Source organism: Ovis canadensis, chromosome 3, assembly GCF_042477335.2.
Source record: "Ovis canadensis isolate MfBH-ARS-UI-01 breed Bighorn chromosome 3, ARS-UI_OviCan_v2, whole genome shotgun sequence".
Taxonomy (NCBI): Eukaryota; Metazoa; Chordata; class Mammalia; order Artiodactyla; family Bovidae; genus Ovis; species Ovis canadensis.
In genome coordinates this window covers 9,424,250-9,451,093 of record NC_091247.1, presented here as the reverse complement: position 1 = coordinate 9,451,093, position 26,844 = coordinate 9,424,250, and the positions used below count along the sequence as shown (strand labels likewise).

The 26,844-nt window shown below is 57.7% G+C and overlaps 1 protein-coding gene across 2 annotated transcripts in view; it reads left to right on the top strand.

Annotated features, from left to right (window-relative positions):
* LMX1B (LIM homeobox transcription factor 1 beta) overlaps nt 1-25,496 on the top strand; it is an 86,001-nt gene extending 60,505 nt beyond the window's left edge. Inside the window, exons 3-8 of one of the 2 annotated variants that reach the window (XM_069580128.1) lie at nt 16,365-16,597; nt 18,778-18,959; nt 19,130-19,207; nt 19,341-19,407; nt 21,604-21,747; nt 22,044-25,496. In XM_069580128.1, coding sequence (XP_069436229.1) covers nt 16,365-16,597; nt 18,778-18,959; nt 19,130-19,207; nt 19,341-19,407; nt 21,604-21,747; nt 22,044-22,201 — 862 coding nt within the window. In that variant the 3' untranslated portion in view covers nt 22,202-25,496. Of the gene's footprint in view, nt 1-16,364; nt 16,598-18,777; nt 18,960-19,129; nt 19,208-19,340; nt 19,408-21,603; nt 21,769-22,043 lie in introns of both variants that reach the window. The other variant, XM_069580127.1, reaches the window with a different exon arrangement.
* The last annotated feature ends 1,348 nt before the right edge of the window (nt 25,497-26,844 follow it).

Sequence of the window (26,844 nt, the reverse complement as noted above, 5' to 3'; positions counted from 1 at the left end):
ACCAGCTTCTCCAAGTCTCCGGATCCTGAGAAACACTCTGGGCCAGAAAGTAGGCATTGGGCATCATCGCCAGGAGCCTCCTGGACAGAGAGTGGGTGCCCGGGACTGAGTTCTGTGGGGCCTCGGGTGTCTGTGGGGCCTCGGGCTACCATTTCAGCCACCAACTCCTGGAGCCCCTCCACCCAGATCAAGAGCATCCTTTCCTCCTGGTCAGTTGCATTTAGGAATCTTCTGCAGGGTGGTGGGAGGGGCAGGGGTGGAGGGCTGTCTGTGTGTGTGTGTGTGTGTGTGTGTGTGTGTGTGTGTGAGTGTGACTGTGTTGGGGGAGGGAAGCAGAGTAAACAGCCATTGCCCTGCCCTCTCTGCGACTGTGGCCAGGTACACAGGCCTGTTTGGACAGCTGCCTTGTCTGTCCGTCTGTTTGGGAGATGCTGGCTGATAGATGGGGGTGGGCCGACTGTTAACCCCTAGCTGTCTGCAGTGCTCACTGCCTCCTTCAGTGGGGTTCAAGCGGGGCAGGGGGTGGCTCTGTCTGGGAGCTCCCAGCTCCTCTGGGAGCACGTCTTCTGAGTCATGGAAAAGCTTAGCGGGCTCCAGGACATGGAGTCGACCCCCTCACTCCCACCTGGGAGCCCCAGGCAGAGGAAAAGGGTGTTCCCCCTCCCCAGTGGTGACCAGGGGCAGAAACTATCCAGAACCCTCCACCTCACCCCACACCCATGCTCTAGGGGCCAGCTGCCGGGGTTCTCAGGGCCCTGCCTCTACAAACACAACCTTAGCCTGGTGCAGAACAAGGGGGGTTCGGGGCCAGCAGCAGCAACAGGCCTGTCTAAAGTGAGAGCAGGCAGATGTGGGATACGAGGCTGGCTGCAGGGGTCTCAAAGCCGGCCGTGGAGGGAGATCCCAGTCCCCATGATGAATCAGACACGCTGGCTGTTCCTACTGCGAGACCAGGGTGCCTTCAGACCTGGTGTCTTCATGCTATCCCCCAACCACCACTATGTGTCCCCAACCCCATCTCTTGCATCCACCATCTGGCAGGATCAGGGCAAGGAGGCCACCCCAGGCCCCTCCCACCCAGCCCAGAGCCCAGTCAGTTTCCTGCCCTACATCACTTTCTCAGAATAACCCACTTCCTTCTCACACTCCTGCACCCTCTGGCCGGGACCCCCTGCGCCTCTCACTGGCAGGGAACCCACAGTGATCCTCTTAGCTGGTCTCCCTGCTCCCGCTCCTATGCTCCCCCTGACTCTGGGTCCCTGCTCAGGGGCCAAAATGATCTTTTAAAAATGTAAATCACTCCAGCCACTCCCCACTTAGCACATTTCAATGGCTTCCCGTGGCTCTTGAGATTAAGACAAAAATCCTTTAAATGGCCCACAAGGCCATCAACGGGGCATGGGTTAAATAAATCAGGGTTTGCTCGTACAATAGAGTATCCAGCAGCTGTAAAAGGAGGTACTTCGGGCCAAGACTTGGATGTTCTCTCCAGCAGGTGGGGCGGGGGGGGGGGGTGTGGATATCAGGAGTACAGTGTGTAGTGTTTGCGTAAAAAATATAAACTTGAACCAAACTCCCAACCAGTCCTCCTTTTAAAAAAAAGTGGAGGGAGAGGAATGATGGACCCTACAGGGGCTTGTATATTCCTTGTGTGGGACGTCTTGGGAAGGGAGCTTGACTAGAAGACTGGGCTGGTTGCTGGGGAGGGGACCTACACTGCTAGGGACTAGGGACAGGGGCGGAGACTGCAGTGAACACTTTTTACATTTGAACGTGAAACAGGTGATGCACTACCTATTCAAAAATACATCCAACTATTGAAAAACACCTCCAATTTTAAAAGTCGATGGGCTTCAAGACCCTGCACACTGGTCCTGCTACTCTGCAGCCTCCCGCCCTGTCTCCATCTCCGCAACGTTTATTTCTGGTTGATGCTGGCCTGGCTCTGGGCCCTTGCAGCACTGTTTCCTCTGCTGCCAGGATTGTTCATCACTTCCCATCCTCACCTGGCCGAGTCTCCTTCCTCCCTGGCCCACACCTCTGTCTTCCAGAGAGTGGCCTTCTCTGACGCGCCCCCAGCCTGGGCTGGCTCTTGGACCATCGTGCAGTCTTCCTATTTGCTTGCCTGCCTTCTCGGCTTGTAGGTCCGTATGGGGCAGAACCCACTTCTGGCTTGTCCACAGCTGTCCGCAGCACCCACCACGGCGTCTTGCACACAGTAGGCACCACATCGGTATTTGGGGAAGGGGTGAAATAGCATGGGGAGACGGTGTTCTCAGAATTCCAAGGAGGTAGGTGGATGGGTGGATGAGAGGGAGATTAAGACGGAGAGGATATGTGCATGGGTATAGCTGATTTGGGCTTCCCTGATAGCTCAGACAGTAAAGAATCTGCCTGAAGTGCGGGAGACGCAGGTTCGATCCCTGGATCAGGAAGACCCCCTGAAGGGAGACCCAGTTCAATCCCTGAGCTGGGAAGATTCCCTGGAGAAGGGAATGGCCACCCACTCCAGTGTTCTTGCCTGGAGAATCCCATGGACAGAGGAGCCCTGGCCGTCCGTGGGGTCGCCAAGAGTCGGGCGCGACTGAGCAACTAACACGTAGCTATTTCCTTCCTTGCACAGCGGAAACTAACACAGTATTGCGAAGCAAGCGTACGCCAACAAAAAAATTGCCAAAGCGAGGCCTGTTGCCATGGAGTTGGTAGGTGCCCCACCTGGGCCTGAAAGCAGGAGGATTTCCGCCCAACTGACAAGGTGCCCGTGCACCAAGCAGAGGGCATTCATTGCCGGGCGCAAAGCCCAGACAGCCGAGTTTCTCTCTCCCGCACCCGATTTGCCAGTCCCCAGGCTGAGCAGTGTGTGTTGGCCCAGATAACCTGCCCTCTCTGCGCCTCAGTTTACTAGCCCTTAGCTACATACAGACGTGGGCGGGGGTCCGTCTGCAGTTCTAAGGGCGAGGCCCGCGGACCCCCAAGGGGAAGGCGTGCACACAGTCGGCGCTCGATAAATGCCGAGGGAAAGGCTGAGGGCGCAGGGAAAGGGTTAAAGCCCGGTGCTTTTTAATTGTCAAATGACTGCGGGCGATTAGCGCTGGCAGCTTCCTCAATAATCGCTCTTCTCTGTACCTGCTGGGAGCTTAATTAAAAAACAAAGAGGCTCAATTTAAAGGCGATTACTATGCTAATGCGGCCGGGCGGGCGGTGATTAAGCGGCTGGGGCGGGCGGCGCGCGGCCGGGGCGGGGCGCGGGGCGATCAGTTACCTGCTAAACGGGCGGCCGGGCGGCGGGGACGGAGCGCGGTGCGCGGTGCGCGGCGGAGACCCGGGCCCTGACCAGCCCGCGGCGCCCGATCGAGCGCGGAGCCCCGGGAGCGGAGGCGGCCTCCCGGAGCCTCTTCTTCCTCCCTAGCGAGGGGCCCGGGCTGAGCGGAGGGGATGAACGCCTCTCCTCCGACCTCCCCTCGATGCCCCTTCCCCGGTCCGCTCCTTCCACCCACTTCTCAGGCCGCTCAAGCCCTTCAGCCCCGGACCCGTTCTAACCACGCCCTGTGGCCATGTCCCTGCAGAGTCCAGCCGGGCCGCTGGCTGAGAGCAGGTCTCCGGCTCCCAAACGGTGGGGCCTTAGCTCCCAGGAGGGCAGGGGTGGTTGCTACCAGGCTCACCTGGCATGGAGCCCTGCCTCTACCCAACCAGCTGGATCAACCTAAGGGAGGGACTCCCGCCCCGAGGGGAGTCCAGAGGCACTGGGAGGCCCCTGTGCGAGCAGCTCTGAGCACAGGGTGCCCTGGTTCCTGAAAGTGACGGTGGGAACAGATGCCAGGGTGTGGTTCGGAAAGGACAGCAGGAGCCCACAGGTGTGTGTGTGAGACAGAGAGGAGTAGGAGGGGACTCGGTCCAGACCTCATGAGACTGGGCAGTGAGGCTGTCCGTGATTGGACCAACAGTGTTCTCTCCAGCTGCATCCAGAGGAGTATAGGGTAGGGAAAAAGGGAGGAGATGGCTCTTCTTGCCCCTGGATGCCTGTGCTGAGTAGTGGGCTCCTGGGTACCAGCTTGATTAAGGGCTGTTTTGATAAACTCAGACTTATGTCCAGAGTATAGGGAGACAGCCATCAGAGCCTGGGAGTTTCAGTGGGAGAGGGAGGTGCCAGGGGAGGGGTCATGGTCTTTGAGAGAGAAAGAGAACACTTAGTCTGTGGGATCCCAGCTGAAGCTGGACATTCGAAGCCCCTCCTATGACACCACAAGGCTGTCTTGACCCATGGTTTTGACCCTGAGCGTGTTTTCATTGGCTGCCTGGTAAAATCTGTGGTCATAAACTTTGTAAATTTTGTTGCTAACATTAAAAACCATCCTACCTGAGCCTGGGGGGAAATTTAACTTGGTAAATTAAGGAGTACAAAATACAACTGACAGCAGTGAAACAACCCTGGTAAAAATATGTCACTGGCTACAAATTAACCAAAGACTCAAACCCTGATAATCAGTAGGATATAATACAAGCACAAAGCTGACAATGGAGCAAACCATTATTGAAATTTTTTCATGGGAAATAATTTATCTCAATGAAAATAATTTTAGTAAAATAAAAATGGAAATGGAAAAAGTTGTAAATTATTTAACTGCACTAGAAAGAAAATTGTTCAAAAAATTAAATTGCCTTAATGGAGTTTGTTCCGGAAAACACTTGCTCAAAGGAAGTTTATCAATGTTGTTATAACTCTAATTAAAATGCTGTGGTCTGTGTATAGAGAGTCCAAATCCTTGGGGTCCAAACGATGGGGCCAGACTGTCAGCATGGCTAGCTGTGAGGCTCTCCACTGGTATCCAGGATTTCTCCTTCCGAGACCTCCTTTCCCCTGGAATACCCTGTCCTCCATTACACCAGGAGCTCACTGAGAGGAAGTGAAATCCCCATGGATTTCTCATCCCCTAGCATGGTGCTTGGTCGTGGTGGGTATTTGGTAAATGCTTACAGAATCAACTGGCTTCCCTTGTGGCTCAGCTGGTAAAGAATCTGCCTGCAATGTGGGAGACCTGGGTTCAATCCCTGGGTTGGGAAGATCCCCTGGAGAAGGGAACAGCTACCCACTCCAGTATTCTGGCCTGGAGAATTCCATGGACTATATAGTACATGGGGTTGCAAAGAGTCAGACACAATTGAGCGACTGTCACTACAGAATCAACAAGTCTTACAGTAAAGCCTTAAAAGGCAGTTTCTGCTTTCAAGGGGAGGAATCGTGACATAGGATTTGGCACAGAGTGAGTGCCTGAGTACGTGTGGGTAGATGGATGTGTGTGTATGGTTGGATGGATGGGAGATGGGCGGATAGCCCAGCAGGTGGATGGATGCTTGCATGTACGCATGGGTGCGTGGATGTGTGTGGGTGGACAGACGGATGGGTGGATGGATGGATGGATGGATGGATGGCTGAGAGGGTAGATGGGTGGAGGGGTGGGTGGATAGATGGATAACTGGCTGAGAGGCTATGCGAGTGGGTGGGTGGATGGCTAGATAGAAGGATGAGTAGATGGAAACAAAAGAAACCTGACCTCTCTCTTCTTTAGCCCAACATTTGGGGCCTCTGGTTTGAGCCTTCTCCTTTCTCACCTACGCTGCAACCTTTCTGATGCACTGTCTCCCTAACCCTGAAAATGGTCTCTGTTTTCTTCTTGCCTTTGCTTATATTCAACTGCTCCATCTCGGAATGGCCTCTCTGCTCCTCTGCCACTGCCTACACAGAGCCCAGACTCTGGAATTAGACACAGTCCTGTTGCCATCCCAGCCTGCACTTGCCCCATTCAGTCTTTTGCACTCTTTGTAATCCCCTTCTGACCCAGGAAGACAGCCCTCCTAGTCCTGCCCCCCACCCCGCTGACCTTACACCTCCTCAGGCTCTGTCCTGGATCACTCAGCCCTTCCCAGGCACGCAGCCTTGAGCCTGGCCTGTTCTGGCCACACGGGACCCTGGAGAGAAATCCAAAAGGCCTCTCCATCCCATGGGGTGGGATTTCTCATCTTGCCCCTGTGTTGTCAGCCCCTCACCTCTGGACCTTCGGCTCCCCCAGGCCCAGCCCAGGTCATGGGCCTACAGCTCTGAGCTGATGGAGCAAGTGCAGTGGCGGGCAGGGAGGATGAGGCTGAGGCAAGAGACTGCCTTGAGCACAAGGAGGTCCAGGGAGGTCCAGGCATCAAGCAGGGAGCCCATTGTCCCAGCTTTGAACCCAGTTCTGCCAGTTCTGAGAGGTGATGGTACCCTCTCCAAGCACCACTTTCCTCTCTTGTGAAGAGAGTGCCAGAGCCTGTGTCTAAGGGGTCTTATATGGGAGGAGTCTGCATGCAAATAAGGCGCAGGGCCTAGGACATAGGAAAACATTTAATAAATCTTAGCAAGAAATAATAACAATAATAAGGGCTGCTGGGTTCGACAGCCAGGAGCTGGTGACTCAGTGAGAATGGGGGAAGGCAACATGGGATCAGCTCAGAGGGGTTGATGAGCAGGTGGAGGGTAAGGCACTTGGCCTGGCTCATAGTAGGTGCTCAGTGAATGTTAGGTGGATGAGTAAATAAATGAGCCATCAGATGAATGGGACTTGCCAGTGAAGGGCAGACAAGGGAGGAAAGAGCATCAAGCCAAAGGCCTGGCCTGGAGTGCACAGACCGCTGGTGCACTAGGCGCTGGCTGGAGGGCAAGCACGTGGGGGTGGGGGGGCCGTGGTCAGAAGGACTTGATGCTTCACCTTCCACCTGCCCTGCACCACTGACTGTCTCTCCCTGATGTCACCAAGACAGATCTGGTCCCTAGAGAAGCCCCAGTGTCCCCAAATGGAAAAAAATTCCTGGGGCTTACCCCTAGTCCCCCAGGGGTCAGAGCCCCAGAAGTGAGAAACTAGTTATCAGGTGCTGAGAGAGAGAGAGAGTGTATGTGTGTGTGTGTGTATGTGTGTGTGTGTGTGTGTATGTGTCTATACTGGGAGCTCCCATATGGCATCTCCAGCCTGAATCTCTGTCTGAGCTCTAGAGTTACACCGGCCGCTGCCCTCTGGACACGTCCACATGGCGATCAGAAGGCAGCTCAGGGTTAACAGGTACAGAACCACACTCCTGATGCTGCCCTCCCCGACCCTGCCTCAGTCTCCATTTCATTTAGTGGCAACTCCATCCTTCTGGTTGCTCAGGCCCCCTGATCTTGGACTCACCCACACCTCTATCCTTTCTCTCACGTCCTCTGATGTCCCTGTCTCCCTTCAAAATGCATCCCAGCAAGGGCGACTTCTCAGCACCTTCCCTGAGATGTCTCAGCCGACACCATCTTTTGCCTGGATTATTGCGATGAACTCCCAAAGCATCTCTGGGCCCCCACACAGCTGTCTGAGGAACCTGGTTAAAATGCAAATCAGATCACAACCCCTCTCTGTTCAAGACCCTCTCTCCAAAACACCAGGTGACTTGCCCTTCCTCACTGCCCCCCCCACCATCCTGCCAATGCTTCTGCACCTCCTAGTCCTTGCCCTGTTGATCACCTGTCCAGCCACATCATCTCCTTGCCTTCTCTCCAACACCTCAGGTACACTCTGGCCTCAGGACCTTTGTACTTGCTGTTCCCTCTGCTGGGAACTCTTTCCCCCAGATATGTCAGTAAGGCCTGAGACTGTTCTTGCTAACCCCCCTGGCCGCTGCCCTCGCTTTTCTTTGCTTCATCGTGATTCATTATTGTCACTATTTGTTACACTCTGCTAGAGATGTACCTCCTGTCTGTCCCCTTACTCTTTAAATTGGAAGCTGGGGGCAGGGTGAGGGGGGTGGGTAGTTGGGAGAGACCATCCCTTTCACTCACTGGGCTACCGAAGCCTCCAGACAGTGCCTGGCACATAGTAGGTGCCAAATAAATGTGTGTGTAGTCACCTAATGTGTGCCTGCCCGGCCGGGCTAGCCCCCGGATGGTACCCCGGGCTCCCAGCTAGACCCATCCCTCCCTGCCCCTGGCCCCTGACCTCCAGCCCCGGGCTGCGGGCTCCCAACAGCGCCCCGGGCCGGGATCAAAGGGCCGTGGAGCCGGCGGCCCCGCACAGCTGGGTCTGTGCGCCCGCAGGAAGCGCTGGGGCAGCCCTCGCTGCAGGCCCGGCCCCGGCTCGGCGAGGCTGCGGAGAGACCCGCGCGCCGCCGCCGCCGCGGGTCCCAGCGCCCGGCCCCGCCAAGCATTCCAGCCGCGTGATTGACGCGCGCACCGGGGCCCCCGCCTGCGGCTCCCGCCGCCGCCCGCCTGGCCCGCCGCCGCCGCCGCCGCATCAAAGCAGATGTTTGCAGCTGGTTTGAGTTGGATCCCCATCAACAGGCCCCTTTTTGTCTCAAAATAAAAAACAGCTACGCCCGGAATGATAAGGACGCAGCAGGCACGTGGGGGAGATGTCAACAAGTCGGGGAGGGAGGCGGCCAGGCAACTCCTGCCTGCTCTCAGCCCATCAGCCCCTCTGAGGGCCAGGCAGCCTCCGAGTGTCCAGGGTCTTGTCCCCTCTGCTCGTATGAACACCAGCTCACCCCTGACGGACACCACAGTCCCAGGAGCCATTCTGACAGGAATCACCTACTGAGCTCTCAGCACCTGGGGCCTGTCCTGGTGCTCTGTGGCAGGTCCACCCTGGGGTCCTACACCAGCCTGTAGAGGTGTGGCACAGAGGGGTCAACACGGGGTCATGATCTCCTGTGAGGTAGGGGCTGTGATCCCAGTTTTCAAACTGGAAAACAGGTTGAGACAGGAGAGGTGGCGAGCGCCAAGGTCAGGCAGAGCTGGGACTGAGACTCTTCAGACCGTTCCTTCTGCCTCTAGGACTGGGTTCTTTTAATTGTCATGTCACCTTCTCCAGGAAGTCCCCAGCTCTCCTCCAGATTGGCTAGCATGCCTTTCTATGCCCTGCTCCCAGCCTGCTGAGTGTACCCCATCAAAGCACATGTCACATTCTGCCAGCTCCCACCGGTAGAGATTTGGTCTGACTCTGTTCCCCAAGCGTCTTGCACAAGCCTGGCACAGTCAGCCTGCTTGGGTGTGTGCTGGGTGAATCCGTGAAGGTGGGGACAGAGGGGCTTCAGTTCCAAGCACCAACCTCGTGGTCCCCGGGGAGGGACTGCTTCCAGGGTCTGTAGGCCTTGGGCCTGGAGAGGCCCTAAGGCAGTGGTCCCTGACCTTTTTGGCACCAGGAACCGGTTTCATGGAAGACAGTTCTTCCGCAGATTGAGGCAGGGGTTGGCGGGGGGAGGTTTCAGGATGATTAAAGTGCTTTACATGTATGGTGCCCTTTATTTGTACTAATACTACATCAGCTCCACCTGAGATCATCAGGCATTAGATCCCGGAGGTTGGGGACCCCTGCTCTAGGGGGAACCAGGTTCAAAAGCTGCCTGCTCCCCAGTGTGACCCTGGGTGAGGGTCTCATAGAAGCACATACCTCAGGGAGAACTCAGACCCAGCCATGTGATGGGGGCTTCAGACTGAAGTTGAAGGGCAGAAGAGATTCCAGAGCAGCCTTGGGCACCACATGAGACGTAGACTGGGGAGAGAGAGGGGGCATACACCTCCTGAGACACCCTCTGGGCTTAGCCTTCTCACATCACCAGGTGATGGAGGGATTAACACCCCCATTTTACAGAAGAGGAAACTGAGGCTCAAAGAAGGAATGTAAATGACTCAAGCCCACATAACTGGTGTTGGAGTCATGGAAATGCACACCTCTGAGGACAAGGCTGGGGATTGGGGGTGAGGGGTTAAAAGGACCCTTGAATGAGCAGGAGAAGGATGAGACACAGGACAGAGGGTCCAGTTGGCCCACCTTGAGTCAGGTGTCCAGGCCTGGCCCACTCACTTGAAGGTCAGAGAAGTCATTTTATACTAATAGGGCTTTCCCTGTGTACCACGGATGCAGGTGCCATACAGGGTAGGAGGTGTTACTGCAAGGCTCCAGCCTAAGGCGAGGCATGTAGAGAACTTTGTTAATAAAACATTGGGACACTGGACTCCACAGTGTGTGGTTGGGAAGAGGGCACACGAGGGCAAGTTCACCTTCTCTCGTTAGCTGGTAGTGTTCTCAGACTCCCCCAAAAGCAGAATGCCCAATATTCTCTTGTCCTTCTCTTAGTCCCTTGAAATGACTGCCTATTTCATTTCTCCCAGGGTTATTCATTCACTCGACAAATAGTCACTAACCACCAACTCAATGCCAGAGCAAAGAGTAGGGGATCGAATTAATTCCCTCTTTCTAAGACAGTGGAGAGTTCAGACACACAAATGTCTGGATCTGGAGGCATCAGGGAAGGCTTCAGAGAGAAGGTGACACTTTGAATCGTGTCTTGAAGGCTGAAGATAAGTTCAACAAGGAAAAAAAGGAAGAGTTTGAGAAAACAAGTTATAGAGTCAGATGGAATTTTAGGTGCTAAGGAGGCCAGAAGGGACTCGTTGTGTTCAGGGAGCAATGAGAAGCATGGCAGCTAGAGCAGAGTGCCGAGGGCCAGGTGTGGCAGGGTAGAGTGGGGCCTTGAGCCATGATTAGATCTATGCGCGTCTCCTAAAACGAGCATTGGGAGCTCCTGGACTGAGAACCCAGCGAGGAGCTACATAAACTGTAAAGTGCAGTGACGGGAGTCCGGGAATGGATGTATAGTGAGGAGGCAGAGGACCTTCTCAGCAAGGAGAGTGAACTGGTGCTGGAAAGCCCTGGGTAGATGATGCCAGTGATCGTGATCTGCGCTTATCAAGCCTTTCTCATGTGCCCAGCTGTGACCCCACTGGACAGATGGGGTCACTGAGGCTCAGAGAGGAGAAGGGACTTGTGTGGGATTCCATTGTGAGGAAATGACAGAACCAGCATTCCAAGCCTAGTGCATGCTGTGTGGACTCCAAGATCAGAGGATGAAGACCCAGGAGGAGAGGCCGGAGAGACCCTGGGCCATTAGGAAACCAGTTTGATGAGAGGTACAAGAATCACCTGCCTTGCATGCATGTCTGCAGGTATCAATGGTTTGAAAGTGTTAGTCGCTCAGTTGTGTCTGACTCTTTGTGACTCTAGGGACCATAGCCAGCCAGGCTCCTCTGTCCATGAGATTCTCTAGGCAAGAATGTTGAAGTGGGTTGCCATTCCCTTCTCCAGGGGATCTTCCTGATCCAGGAAGCAAACCCCATTCTCCTGCATTGCAGGCAGATTCTTTACCATCTGAGCCATCAGGAAAGTCCATCAATGGTTTAAGAGAAATGAACCAATCCGATTTGTAACCCATGTTCACACGCTCCTGAAAAAAATGGTTTTTTGAGTTTTGTTTATTAGCTTTATGACTTTACTACATTGAGCATTAAACAAATAAACCAAAGAGAGCTCCGAGGAGATGGAGATGTGTTGTCCTAGCCTGGAACACTTTAAGGGAAGGACATCCTGAAAAGGGGAATTTCTTACTCTGTGATTACAGATGATCCTGGGGGAAGGGGATGTGTTTGCTGCAGGGGGAGATATTCAGTTTGGTTTAAGGAAAACCCACCCAGCCACCTTGCCTGGAGAATCCCATGGACAGAGGAGCCTGGAGGGCTACAGTCTATAGGGTAGCACAGAGTCAGATACAACTGAAGCGACTTAGCATACACACATGCACACACCCAGCCACACCTACTAGGTGCTGGGCTTACGTCAAGTGATAAAAACTCGGAGTGTTCAGAGCCTTGAGGGCAGACAGACGTGGGGGTGGCAAAGGGCCAGGGTAGTTGATGAACGGAAGCATTTGGATACACAGAGCAAAGAGGAAGTATATAGTGACGTTGCCATGTGACTTTGAACCTGCCCTCTGCACCTTCCTGTGCTCATCTGTGAAACAGAGATGGAAACAGGGTCTTCCTTTCAGGGTTCTGTGAGGACTTAATGGGGAGATGCAGCTAGATGTTAATTGAGATCAATGATACTAATGAGACAGCCAGAGAATTGAGCCAGGAGTGCTCTGTCCAGCCTCCAGACAGAAGCTGGAAGGATGGATTCAGAACCCAGGATGGAGATGAGAGGGAACAGGGTTAGCGTCTGTGTCAGGAAGCCTGCTTCCAGGGTAATCCAGGAAAGCATGTTGGACTCACACAGAGCAGGAAAAAGGCAGACACCAGCTGTTGTGAAATGCCTTTTAGTGCCAGCAGAGGGCTGAGAACTTTACATGGGTTTTGCCCTCCCAGCAACCTCATGGGTGGGTACCATCATTCCTATTTTACAGATGAAGAAACTGAGGCTCAGAGAGGTTAAAATGTCTTGACTAACGTCACACAGGGAAAAGTTATGGAGACAGAAGGGAATACCAAGCTGCCCGGTTCAGCTCCCCCACCTCCCCACACAGCTCCCTTCCCAGGGGGCCCTGTCTCCCCAGGGCAGGTGGGTGGGGCTCCCACAGACCAGCTTGCCCTTCCTCACAGGCTAAACGGCACTCTATTGGCTGGTTCAGCAGTCATTCAGCAAACATTCACTGCTTACCTTTAGTGTGTGCGGGAACTTGGGCTCAGTGCTTAAGACACAGAGGTGGCCCTGGGGAAGGTGTACCTGGAAATACATGAAGTGTGTCTGTGACTGGAAGGGAGGAGGGGACTTTGGGAGGAAGGGATGCCTAAGCTAAATCCTCCCAAATTAGCAGGTGTTTGCCAGCCAAAGGTTGGGAGTGGGGGGAATGGCTTTCTAGGTTGTGGGGACAGCGTGTGGAAAGGGTAGGTGGTTTACATGGAAAATGGGGAAGAGGGTTGCATGGGTTGGCAGCAAGTGATGTGGCCACAAGTCTTTCACGAGTCTTTGTCTAGCTTTGGAGCTTCTGGATTGGGGGAGGGGCCAGGGCAGGCAGATTGGCACCAAGAGGGCACGACCGTTAGAGGGAAAGCCACAGATAACTCTGCCTTGGCCAGAGCTTCGGAGCCGCCCTACACGCCCTCCATCCCTGACCCCAGCACCTGCTGCATCCAGGCTTCCCAGCCCCAGTGTGGGAAGGGGAAGCGGAAGCGCGCCCATCTGGAGTCCCTGCCCAGTGCTCTTACAGAGGGGGGAAGTGAGCGAGGTTCAGACTCACCCAAGGTCCCAGAGCTGGGAGGGGGGGAGAGCGGCTCCAGGGGTCCAAACCCAGGGCCCTTGTTGCTTTCCGGCCCCCTCATGCGGGCTTTGGGGCGGGAGGGGAAGAGAGGCGGGGAGGCGCGGAGCTTTTCAGCCCTAGCCATTCTGCGTCTCCGGTCAATATTTGCAGCTTCCAGGCAATGTTCACAGAGAGGCTTCCCCAGCCCCCCCTTCACTCCCTTTGTGCTCACAGCTTTAACCTGACAACTCAGTGCATTTTCACACTGAGAAACCGGCAGCGTTGTTGAGCCCATTGTACAGATAAGCGAGCTTAGAGGGAAAAAATTACTTACAAGCCAGCAAGCGGCAGAAACAGGCATTGAACCTGAGTCCATCTGATTCCATTGCCACCCGCCTCTGCTTGGGGCTGCTTCTCAATGGCTGGTTCCACCGATCTTGTGTGGTGAGAGGGATTTAGGGAGGGAATAGGGGCTCACAGAAAGGAGGGGCTCTCGCTGGCGCCCGAGCCCCTCCCACACACGCTGTTTGTAGCTCTCACCCTGGCGTGGTAGACAAAGGCAGCCCCATAATTGGGAGCAAGTATTTCATGCATCCCCCCCGATGTTTTATTGGGTGGAAAGATGCTTGGAGACCAAACGGATGGCCCATTCCGTTTATAAAGTGTTCACGGTTTGTTTTATTTCCTGAGTTTTTGCAATCTAGATAACAGATGATGCCCCGAGTGGCTGGCGCTGCCTCCGTAATGGCGGCACCGAGCCTTTGGAGAAGTATTAATAATAGATTGTGTTGATGAGTTTGGAGAAAGTAGCAATCGACCCCCTGCTGCCAAGGCATTAGCGCGGCTGTTCTGAGTGAAGCCTGCATGGTGGCAGCGCCTGCAAATGCAGGTCACCCCCCACCGCTGCCGCCACCCCCTCCCCTAGACTCAGAGGGCTTCTTCTCTGGGAACCACCCAAGGTGTGCCAACCTGGCCTGGGGCCCCAGCCCTGCCAGGTGGACCCAGAGATGCCCCAGCACTTATCTGCCCATGGGCCACAGGGACCAGGCTGCAGCCCTTCATGGGGCCACTAGGTCAGGAGGTAGAGCGTGGGGAGGAGGACAGACAGGCAGTGAGAGGGGCAAGGCAGAAGTGACCCCCATGTCAGAGCAGCAGGTTCTGCGAACCTGGCTTCTTCCCTAGCCCCTTGGCAGAACTGGAGGGCCAGCCCGGTTCCTAGAGGCCTCTGCTTAGGGTGCCATGGACAGTTGGGTGGGTTGCACCCTGAACAAAGGTCTCCAGCCAGAGGGCCAAATTGGAGCTGACTTTGGCTCATACTCCCCTGGTGAAACCATGTGCTGTGTGGGCCAGTTGAGGTCCTGCCTGCCTGAGCCAAGCCTTACAGGCTTTGCAGACACTGAGGCCTCCTGGTGGATCAGGTGGGCCTCCGTGGAACTGGGAGCTAACAGGGCCATGTGCCATCACTCTGATGTGGGACTCATTCATTGACTTAAATGATCAGTCCCATTGAGTCCTGACAACAGCAGCCTTTGAGGAAAGTCCTGTTGACATCCCTGTTTCACAGTAGAGGAAACTAAGGCCTGAGGTGAGCATAGAGGAGGCCACCTCCCCCAAACTGGGGCATCAAAGAAGGCTTCCCAGAGGAGGTGGCGTTGGAGCTGGGCATTGCAGGATGAGCAGGAGCCTGCTGGGTAGACTAGAGGTGGCTGGCAGGGGTTGCTGGGATGTCCCCAGTTTGAGTGCCTCAGCTGGTGCCAGGGCAGCAGGCAGGGCTGGGATTGGCCCTGCCCACTGTGCCCCACCCGCTCACTGTGGGTGGTGTGGATGGCAGCCCCGGGAAGGGAGGCAGGCCGAGAGCCTCGCGTTTATGGCCGTTTCTGTTCCAGAACAGATTAGTTGAGAATTGCAGCTGTAATCTGTGCCTGTGATGGCGGGCCATAAAGAGGGATGGGATGCGCGCAGTGCTCCCAAGGTGGCGCCCGCAGACGTGGCCCGGGGACGCAGGGAATGAAAAATGGTTTTAATTCCCTCCCAGCAGCAATAATTTGATTCTTCATAAATTTTTCCATCAAAGTGTTGTTGAGGCTGAGTTCCCACAGAGCAGGGCACGTGACAGGGATGGGGAGCCAGGAGAAGCGGTCAGTAGGTGCAGGCCGGGGCGGGGCCCTGTTCAGACCCTTGTGCTCACTCGCCAGAGTCGCGAAGACCTGCCCCACCCCCACCCCCACCCCCAGCTTTGTCTCCCTAGATGAAAGATGGATCCTCTTTGTCACGGAGGGGCAGGATCAGGCCCCAGACGTTTACTACCCACGTGACCCTGAGCACGTGCCTGCCTCCCAGCACCTCAGTTTTCTTATCTCTAAAATAGGATTAATATTTCCTGCCTCATAGGGTTGTTGCAAGGATGAAATGCACTTCTGTACACAGAGCGCTTAGACGAGCGGCTGATACTGCACACGTGTTCTGTGACTATGTGTTCACGGGGGAGATTCCTAGGCTGAAATGAGAAATAAACAGGTGTGGCTGAGGCAAGGGCCAGAGGAAGAGCATGCCAGAGGGCCATGGTGATGATGCCCTGGAGGTCTTCAGGCTGTTCTGTGGGGCAGCAGCCTCTGGAAGTAGAGGGGTAAGAGGGGAGGCGGGACTGTGAAAGGCCTGAAGGCCAAACTCAGAAACTTGGAGGTACTCCTGAGGGCACGAGGGAGCCGTGGATGAGTCTGGGGCAGGGAGACAGCGTGATCACATGTGTGCTTTGGACAGACCCCTCTGTTTCTCATCCTGGAGGGTGAGTCAAAGGGTTGGAGAGGTGGTGAACCAGCGAGGACACTGGGGCAAGCCCCTCAGGCAGGAGGGGAGGGAGCCAGGCTGAGTAATGGGTTGGGCAAGGCTGGGGATCACTTGGATGTGGGGGAGAGGCAGGGCCAGGGAGGACGAGCAGGATGCTGGAGGGCAGGCAGGACCTGTAGGCTGCCAGTCCTTTTGCTCAGGGTAGGGCCCACTGGGCTCTCAGGGAAGGTGGAGGCTGGCCCTGCACTCTGCCCTCTAGTGGCCTCTGTGCCTCCCAGCAGGCAGACTCTTGAGCTGACATCTCTGGGCAGGATGCCCAGTGCCCATCTTAGGGTCATCAGGGGCCCTGCCAGCCAAGGGGTAGGGCTCCCACTGTCTGGCTCTGTGCCCAGGGAAGGCCTCTCCCATTTGGGTTGGGGTTCCGGGTGGCAGGAGAAAGAGGTGCTCTGTGGGCAGTGCCTCTGGGAGGGACCCCCGAGCCCAGCCAATATGCCCCCTTCTTTCCCCCCCAGGCTCTTCGCAGCCAAGTGCAGTGGCTGCATGGAGAAGATCGCCCCCACCGAGTTCGTGATGCGGGCGCTGGAGTGCGTGTACCACCTGGGCTGCTTCTGCTGCTGCGTGTGTGAGCGGCAGCTACGCAAAGGTGACGAGTTTGTGCTCAAGGAGGGCCAGCTGCTGTGCAAGGGTGACTATGAGAAGGAGAAGGATCTGCTCAGCTCCGTGAGCCCCGATGAGTCTGACTCTGGTGAGCTGGGGCTGGAGCCGGGGTGGAGGGCGGATGGGGGGCTTGGCACACACGCCGCGGAGGGTCACCCTGCAGGAGAAACCCGCTCCTGACCCTGGGACCCGTACCCCACACAGACACTGCACCCACGCCCACAGCCAGTGCACACATGCACGGAGGTGTTCACATGTGGGGTGCACACAGACACGTGTGCACGGCCCCACAGGCCTGCAGACGCACCTGGACACGATTACACACAGGTATAGGTGCATGTGATCATACATGCACACACACAAGCATATAAGATGTGTGTGTGGATACCTCTGCCCAGGAATGTAAAAACACGGACACATGTCCGCGTGTAGACATGTACTTACATGCCCAAGCATGCCAAAGCCCACACCCATGTAAACACACACGTGTGCACATGCCCTAGCACATTCGTGCAGTAAGCATCTGGCTACACATTTATCCGTGTGCTCATATGTACTGTAGTTTGCGCACACACAAACGCATGCCCCCTGCTCTCTGGCCCAGCAGCGCCCCCTTTCCCTTGCTGTGACCCACCACAGCCCCACCTCACAGGGGTCTCTCCCAGCACCGAGTCTGCAGGCATCTGATCCGATGCATCCTGTCTCCATCATGCCCCCCGGGTCTTCAGCAGTGAGGGGACTGGGGTCCTCAGTAGTGGAGGGAAAGCCTCCATTTCCTGGGGTGAAGGCTCCTCTCCACCCTGCTCCAGCCCCTCAAAGACTGCCAGTTTGGAGCTCTCCTGGCAGGAGGGGCAGGGCCAACCAGGGACAAGTTATTAAGGAGGAAAAAGTCAGGAAGCAGGCTGGCACCTGGTCATTCCTGGGGGTGGCTAAGACAGACTGGAGCAGGGGCCGTGAGGAGGAAGTGTCCTGGTCTGCCACGCCCTTGTGGGGAACCTGGAGCCCATGGTCAGAGGACCTGCCCGCTCAAAGGAGCCGTGTCCCTGCCAGAGCCCTTGGAGGGGGGCACGAGCTGCCCGTGCCTCTGTCCTGCTGCCCACCCCTGGGCAGGGCACCGTGGTGGCCAGGCTGCGTGGGCTCCTGAGGGAGAGCGGGGGCCAGCCAGGTGCCATTGGCACATTCCTGCCAGGCCTACGAAGAGGTTCTTGGAGGGAGGCCCCCCTCCGCAGGGACTCATGCTTGGAGGAAGATGGGCTGGGGGCAGCAGGAGGCATGGGGGGTGGGGGAGGCTCTGCTGTCTGTCTGGGGCCGGCATCTCTGAGACCCATAACTTGGGCATGCAAGTGGGTGTGGGGTCGCTGGGTGAAGATGCATGCTTCTGCATGCAGGTGTGTGTGTGTCCAGACGTGTGCATGCCTGTACGTCCCTGCTTCAGAGCATGCACCTGTGTGTATATGGGAGTGCATGCGCACGTCACAGTCACGAACATACCCGAGTGAGAACGTCCAGAGTGTGTGTCTTTGCTTGTCAGTCCTTAGTCCCTGTAAGCTCCTTAGAGCCTCCTCTCTGGGCCCCGAGGCCTGGCCGGTGCTGGGTTAGTGCCATGGGAACTGGTTTTCCTGAAGGCCAGCATGCTGGGCTGGGGTCCCCCAGGGCCCAGAGGCCACAGGCCGAGACGGGGCCCAGGCAGGTTGGGTCAGGGGAAGCCCAGGGCCAGACTGAGCCCAGCTGCCAGCTCCTCTCGTCAGGAGGGCCACGGCCTGATGGCAGATCGGCCGCCTGTGAGCATCAGCGTAGCTGTGCTCCCTTCTGTGTGTCAGCCACACGTGTGCACGCCATACGTGTGCACCAGCGTATTTCTGCAGTGCCCGAACCTGTTCCCGTGTGGGCCTGTCTCTCTGCCCTTCTGAACGCGTGTACATCTGAGTGTGCAGCGTGTGTCTGTACCTGCTCACCAGGGTGCCCTCCTTTGCCTTTCTGGTCAGCAGGGCAGGTCTGGTGGCTTTGGTTCAGGTCTCCCCAGAGGGCTGAGATAAGGACGCAAGGACCGTTTGCTGAGGAAGGGAACACACTGGGCTGGGTGGGGCAGTGGGTGGACAGGAGATGAGAGATGAGATGAAGCGGGGCCTGTGGGCCGAGGGAAGGGGGCGGTCTTTACCCTGAAGGCCCCGGGGGAGTCGTGCCAGGTGTTGGCAGGAGGTGACAGGACCCCAGCACGCAGCGGGTTCCTGAGGATACGGCTGACCCGCTGCATCGTGTCCCCTACAGTGAAGAGCGAGGATGAGGATGGGGACATGAAGCCGGCCAAGGGACAGGGCAGCCAGAGCAAGGGCAGTGGGGACGACGGGAAGGACCCGCGGAGGCCCAAGCGGCCCCGGACCATCCTCACAACGCAGCAGCGAAGAGCTTTCAAGGCCTCCTTCGAGGTCTCCTCCAAGCCCTGCCGGAAGGTGAGGGGCGGCCGGGGTGGGGCGGGGGCTGACACCCCCACACCCGCTGCCTTTCCAGACTCCTGCAGGGACCTGGGCGTCCCTGCACCTCCCCGCCCAACCCCCCGGACCTGCCACCTCCCGGTGCCTGCCCACCCCCAGGCCTGACCCGTCCCCCCTTCTCTGGGCAGGTCCGGGAGACGCTGGCGGCGGAGACGGGCCTCAGCGTGCGCGTGGTCCAGGTCTGGTTCCAGAACCAAAGAGCAAAGGTGAGGACCGGCCACCGGCCACCCTGCTGGGCGAGGGGGAGGGCGGGCCGGCAGGGGGCCGGGGCCTGATGAGGGTGGGGCGGGAGTGTGCGGGGGGCCGAGGCGAGGCTGGCATGCACCGTGTCTCCTGCAGATGAAGAAGTTGGCACGGCGGCATCAGCAGCAGCAGGAGCAGCAGAACTCCCAGCGGCTGGGCCAAGGTGAGCCAAGGGCCCAGTGGGCTCAGGCTGTCGCAAGACTCCCAGGAAATTTCTCCCGCCCCAGGGGTCAGATCTCAGGGAGCCGGTGCCTGGGAAGCTGCTGAGATCAGCAGACAGGCAGTGGGGACCACGGGACACGGGAGGAGGAGAAATGGCGGGGGAGGCGGCCCGGGGCGAGGACAGAATTTCCACGCTCACCCTCTCTGTGTGCCAGGCTTGGTCCTCACCATTCAGCAGCTTCCGTCTCACTTAACTCACAGATCCCTGAGAGGAGGGGCATTGTTATCGCCCATCTCACAGATGAGGAGACTGAGGCTCAGGAGACAGGGACTCGCGGGGATCACTCAGCTAGTAAGGGGCAAAGCTAGGCTTTGGCCCTGAGCGTAGGGCTCCTGAGTACGTGCTCAGTTGCTCAGTCGTGCCTGACTTGGCAAGTGCGTGGACTGTAGCCCTCCAGGCTCCTCTGTCCATGGGATTCTCCAGGCAAGACTACTTGAGTGGGTTGCCATGCCCTCCTCCAGGGGATCTTCCCAACCCAGGGATCGAACCTGAGTCTCTTATTGTCTCCTGCATTGGCAGGCAGGTTCTTTACCACTGGACCCCAGGGAAGTTCCTGTCGGGCTCCTAAACCTGTGCTTTTAACACAACCACATACCCTCCTGCCCACGTAGAATTCAGCAGAAGTCTCCAGAGAAATCTCCAGAGAAAGTCTGCAGGGTGTTGAGGAGTCCAGGGTGGACTGAGCTTGGCCCAAATGCTGTTTCCACATCTTGGACTGGAGCTGGCCTCCGGGACCCCAGTGGGACCCCATTGGAGCCTTCTAGGCCTTGGAGGGGGTCCCAGGTGTTCCCCAAGACTGCTGGACTGGGGTGGGGGCCACCGCTGTCCGCTCCCACTAGAGATGAGTCCCCTGAGGCAGATGCCAAGGCGCTGATGGGCAGTTCAGGACTCTGAGGCCAGTGTCCCAGGCTGGACCCGGGGCTTCAGGGCCGTGCGTGGCCTCAGAGCCCAGCTCTCCCTGCCCTGTCCCTGCCCCCTCTCCTGAGACAGCCCAGCCTTCGGGGGCTGCCGCCATGGCCACGGGCATCTCAGCCTGCCCCTACGCTCTGTCTCGCTCTCCGGTGTTCCCAGCTGCCCCCTGGACGCAGTCTCCCCAAGAACATTCCAGGTCCCCTCGAGCTCATCACAGCCCACACTGCACTTCATGCCATCGTTCCCGGGCCATGCGCACACAACACCCACTGCTGCTCCCCACCCCCGCCCCCCGCCCACCCGGTACCCACACCAGAAACCCGGGCATCACCTCTGACCTGTCCTGTCCCACGAGAATGGCATCTGCTCAGTCACCCATCAGGCGGTGATTTCTCCTCCCAGGTCCCTCGTGCCCCTCTCGGACTTTCCTGCATCTACCTTAATAGGGACCCAAGCCCCTCGCCCCACCTGTCTCCTCTTGATGGGCCCTGCCTCTGTCCTCCACCCTCCCAGCTTTTCTCCACGCTCCCTCCACAGCCAAGACCCTCCACTGGCTTCCTACGGCCTCGGGGGACACTCCGACCCCCACTCAGCTCGGGTCCCCAGGGAACCGTCTCTCTCCCCAGGCATGACCTTCTCCTGCCCTCATGCCCAGCCCTGTGGACTGGGCTCCCTGCTCCCACCAGGCAGTTTCTCCCTTCTCTGCCTTTGCTGCCCTTCAGCCTGGCATTCTGCCCCTGGCTAGGCTGGTCGAACCCTCTGCTGTTTCTTGAAGTTACATGGAGGTGGAAGGCCCCTTCCTCCAGGAAGCCCTCCTTCCCTGAGCCTTGTTGGCCCAAGCGCAGGCTCCCCCTTGCTGCTGCAGGTGCAGGGCACTCAGTGCACCCACGCGTCATGAGTCATTACTGGCTGTTACCGGAAGCCTCTGACTTTGGATAAACTAGTTCCTCTAGAGGCGCTGAAGTGTGTGTGTGTCTCGGGCAGGTTGGTGGGGGCGGGTCAAATATGGAGGCTCAGTTACCCTGGAAGGTCACGGGCAACCTCAGCACGGGGAGGGCCTGGGAAGGAGGAGGTCAAAGGGATGGCAGCGGGCAGCCTGGACCGGGTAGCGGGGTGGGGGTCGTGTGGGATGGGAAGCCATGGGGGACTCCTGGGGTACATCTGTGAGGTGCCCCTAGGCCAGGACAGCCCCGGGCGGTTAGTGAGGGCGTGGTCTCTCCCCAGAGGTCCTGTCCAGCCGCATGGAGGGCATGATGGCCTCCTACACGCCGCTGGCCCCGCCGCAGCAGCAGATCGTGGCCATGGAGCAGAGCCCCTACGGCAGCAGCGACCCCTTCCAGCAGGGCCTCACGCCGCCCCAAATGCCAGGTGACCACATGAACCCCTATGGTAAGCTGCCCCACCCCTCATGACCCAGCACCGCCCCTGCCCCCCCAGCCTGTCCTGGCAGGCCCAACACAGCCCACCTGCCTCCTCCTGTCAGGAAGGGGGCACCCTGGAGACCCCCACCTGCAGCCCCCCAAACCCCCGCCAGCCGGCAGTCATCCTGTCCCTCCCTCCCCTCCAGCCACACGGCCTGTAGGGCCAGCGGCCCCCAGAAGCCCCCCACCTGGACCCCCGGTGCTGACGCCCACTCCCTCTGCCTGCCGCCCCCCCATCTCCAGGCAACGACTCCATCTTCCACGACATCGACAGCGATACCTCCTTAACCAGCCTCAGCGACTGCTTCCTCGGCTCCTCGGACGTGGGCTCCCTGCAGGCCCGCGTGGGGAACCCCATCGACAGGCTCTACTCCATGCAGAGTTCCTACTTCGCCTCCTGAGAGCCAGCCTGGCGGCACGGACGCTTGGGCAAGGGTCCTGGAGGGGGGACCGCTGGCCGCAGACGCTGCCTCACCACCCCCAGCCCCACCGCCCGCACAGACTCTGCAGACAGCCATACGGTGCCCTCCCCTCGGCCAACCGGGCCTGGCTAACATGCCCACCAGGCACAGCCAGACAGGCAGATGGGCGCAGCCTGGGCAGGGACTGTGTCCTGCCCCCAGAGACCGTGTCACCCCCAGGGACCCAGAACTCTCGGACAGCCACTCGCCTCCCAGCCCCACCTGGGCCTCCATCGCCTCCCTCCCCTCCCCCTCTCTTTTATGGGAAGCTTAAATTCTCTCTATTTTTTTAAACCTCCCCTCTGTGTCCAGGCCACCTCCATGGTGCAGGCCTAGGTCGAGGCAGGGCCCCCCCATGCATGCCCCAGACGATGGCGTGTGAAGCCTGTGTACCCTGTGCCCACCTCCCCCCACCTCTGGGGGCAGGCCCACCAGCCTAGGATCACCCCTTCTACCTGGGGCGGGAGGGGGGTGAGCCTGGCAGGTGGGCCAAGCCCACCACAGCTCTCACCTGGGGAAGGGGGCGTCACGGGGGCACCAGGGGCGGGGAGGTTGAGCCCAGGCCGACTCAAAGGGATGGAGACATACAGGCACACGCACCCACTTCAAGGCACACCCATACGGATGTGCACACAGGTCCCCAGACACGCTGAGAGACAGAGAGGCCCCTGCGGGTCAGCCCTGCCATGCCAGGAAGGGGAAGGAAGCCAGACGGGGGCAGGGAGCCCCTCGGACAGCAATAGGAGGGGCGGGAGGAAGGGCAGAGGAGGCGAGTTCAGAGCACAGAGGACATGGATGCAGATATAGCTTTAGCCCTTATGGGGGCTGCCTGGGCAGTCAGAGGCCCCAGAACCAGGCAGAATCAGGCCACATGGCAGAGCCTCCAGGTGGGAAGGTGTCTCAGAAGCACCCCCTTGGCGCTCCATCTGATGCTGGGCTCTCACCCAAACTGCTGCTGCCTCTTCTTGCACACCTCCAGTGACGAGGAGCTCACTACTTCATCGGGCCCCAAGTTCAGCTGCCTTTTCTGCTGATCTCACCTCTGTCCCTTTCAGCCTTTGTCCTCGCTTTTCAAATCCAGGCTTTTCCAGCTTCCTTTTAAAAGCCTTTCCTTTTCCAGCTCTTCCTTTTAAAATTGTACTTCCCCCACCCCCATCCCCACTCCCCCAGCCTGGCTCCAGCTTTCCCTCTAAACGTGTAGAACAGATATAACCCAGTCTCCCCACTGTCATCAGCCAGGCTGGTCCTTCCGGGCTCCTCTTCTTCCACAAACTTCCACAGGGTCTCAATCGATGCCCCGCGTCCTTCTGCAGCCTCAGCCAGCCCAGGTTCTGTGCCATCTCTGGGTCCTGGGTCTCCGCTGGTCCCTTAAAGCAGCCACTCTGTCCTTTTGAAGGTTGGTCCCATTTCTCCTCTTGGGCCCACATAGTCAAATCATGCTGGGGCATTTGGAGCAGGTCTGGGGTAGATGCTCCCTGCCCAGTAGACCTGGCCCGTCTCTCCCAGACTCTATGCTGAAGGAAACCTCAGGAAGGGATCAACTAGTTTGCCCGTTATTCCGCAGCTGGAAAACTGGGCCAGGAGAGGGGAGGGACAGGCCTCTCAGCCAGTCAGGAATAGAGCCAGAGCGGAGAGCAGGGGCGCCACGCCAGCTCCTTGTCCTCTGTGCCTGGTGAACGGCCTCCAGGTTGCGGGACATGACTCCTCTCAGTAGCCTTGCCCCCCCTGGGTCGCATAAACCCCAAGTCCAACCTGGACTCTGCCTCTGCCGTGACACTGCCCCCTGCCAGGAGCTGGTACAGAACACACATCCTGATGACCTGCAGGTTGTCCAGGCCAGAGGGTCCTCAGCTCCCTGTGCCAGAGACACCCCATCAGCCAGTGTAGGTTAACTCCTTCACGCTACTACAGCTTCCCCCAGGCTCTGATGACTGCTCTGCCCGACCCTGGGCTGGGTGTCGGGACACAGATGAGCAAGATGTAGGGCCCCTTTTGAGGACCTCTCTCCTGGGAGGAGAGACATACACATTCTGTCCCAAGCCTTTCCAGACATTGTTGGGGACCCATTTCTCAGATGAGGAACCTGAGGCTCAGAGAAGGCTACCCAGCAGAAGCACACAGGACCAGTCAGGCTTGCTGGGGTTGGGGTTGAGATGACTGGGTTCTGTCCACTTCATGTAGGAAAGCACATCCTTGACCTGGGGTAGGGGGGGTGGGGTGAGTGGCCAGGACCACCCCCACGCCTGCTGTGATGTGGGACCACCATCACGTGGTGCCTGGGTGGGAAGCCAGGGGAAGGGGGACGTGACAGACTGTTCTCTGGAGGAAGAGGAAGAAAGTGAGGGGTGAGGGGAAGAGTGTCAGAGGAAAGCAGAGTTCTGCTTCCCTTTGGGGAAGCTGAGGCTCAGAGGGAGGAAGGGATCTGTCCCTGGTAACACAGGGAGTGTGTTACCGCCGTGGAGTCCTCCAGGGAGGCCACACTGAGGGACACTGGTTCTAAGGATCAGACCATGGGCCCAGTAGAGCCTTTAGAGAAGGGGCCAGTGCCAGTGGGCATCTCGGGAGGCTTCCTGGAGGAGAGGAAGGACATGGTGGGGGGTCCACCATGTCCAGATGAGCAGGCCCTAGCAGTGAGGCTTGGGGGAAGGAGAATTGGCTGACCTCTGCCTGGCCCCAGCCTGAGCTCTGGGCACCACCTGGGGTGAGACTCTCACTTCCCGTCTGGGAGTACCTGCAGCTCTGGGGCTCACTCTGCCTTGCAGGGAAGGGTGAGGGCCACACTCACAGACGTGCACACAGACACACACACACACACACAGCCAGACACGCACGAAGGCTCATAGACCCACATTCACAGACACGCCGCCTGGGGGCTGGGGAAGCAGAAGGGACCCTCGAACCTTTGGCCCTTGGATGGCGCCATTGCCAGTGGGCCTCTCTGCCGTGGCCACCCCACCAGGGTCCCACGAGAGCCCAGCCCAGCCAGGTGTGGGGCCCGGGCCGCCGGCCATTCCTGTTCTCCTTGTACAGACTCTCACTGTCCACCCGCCATCCCCAGACACATTTTATTTAATAACTTGTCATTGTTAAATTATTTATTAGCGTTTACCACATCACCACCCCCACCCTGCCCTCCACTCTCACCTTCTGCCTCTTTCCACGAACGCAGAAAATGGAAACAACAGAAAAAGATGAGACATCAGTATATTTGTAAATAAACCAACCTGTACACGCCTGTGGTGCCTCTCCTTGGAGGGAGGGGCTGTGCGGGGCCCGGGCCAGTCCTGCCTGAGACACCAGCAGATTTCTCAGTGGGCGCCAGGATCAGCAGGTCAGGAAGGGAGAGCCTGGGGTCCCTGGTCTTGCCCAACACATTCCCTTGTTCCATCCTATAATCGTCACTTCCACATCCTTGTCTTGTCCCAACCCCAACCCATCACCATCCTTGAAACAAATGCCTCCCTCCCATTTCAATCATCCCTTTCCCCAACACACTCAACCAACCACTACAGGGGCCCCTTAAGTGCCAGCCACTAGGCTGAGAACTGGGATTGGTCCCTGCCTCATGGAAGCAGACAATGTGATGTGAGCTCAGCCTTGTTACAGGGGTACCCAACCTCATCTGGAACGATGGAGCATCATGGAAGGCTTCCTGGAAGAATCTGCATATTAAGCTGAGATGGGAAGTTAGCTGGTGTAGGGGGACTGGGTGAGGAGGAGGAGGAGTGTCTGCAAGTTCTTCAAGCTTATGCAAACACCTCAGGTGCAGGCAGAATCTTGTGACTCTCCTAAACTGCAAGAATAGCTAAGTTTGGGGCTGGGGGAGAAGCAATGAGGCCAGAGGCAAAGCCAGAACATCCAGGGTCTTGCTGCTGAGTGGAGAATGGATCCAAGTAGGTCAGGTGGACTGGACAAAGATGGGAGTCAATGAGTCACCTAGGCGACAGATGATGACGACTCTGACTAGGGGGGTAACAGGAGAAAGAAGGAAGCAGATCCTGGAGATTCTGTGAGAGAGGGAAGCGAAGGCAACATCGAGGTTACTGGATCGCTGGGACGAGGGTCCCTGAAGCACTCTGATCTGGGGCACGGGGAGCTGATGGTGTCTGGGGTATCCATGAGATGTCAGGGGCAGGGCTGAGCCTCAAAGGGGCCAGATCTGAGCATCCAGGTGTTCAGCAACCAGATAGCTGGTCACTGAGGCACAGGGTGGGTGAGATCACTCGGGAGACTACGACAGGAATAATGAAGCTGAGGCCAAATCCTGAAGAATCACAAGGGCTCGGGGCTGGATTGAGGGGAGATGGTGGCCCTGGGATCCAGGGGAGATGGTGGTTAGGGTGTGGAGATGGCAGAGACTCAAGGAATTTGGTTCTCAAAGTATATTCCTTGAGGTCTCGAGGTTCCCTAGAGTACCTTGGGAAATACCAGTGTGTGTGCGTGTGTCAGCACGTGTTGATGATGGCTCCATGGGCCAGTTTGCCGGGGTAGGTTGTGCAGGAAGCTGGGTGTCTGCAAGTGATCAGTGTCTGGTGTGCAGCTGGCTGTCTAGATCTGCCTATGGAGTCGGGAGTCTCAGACTT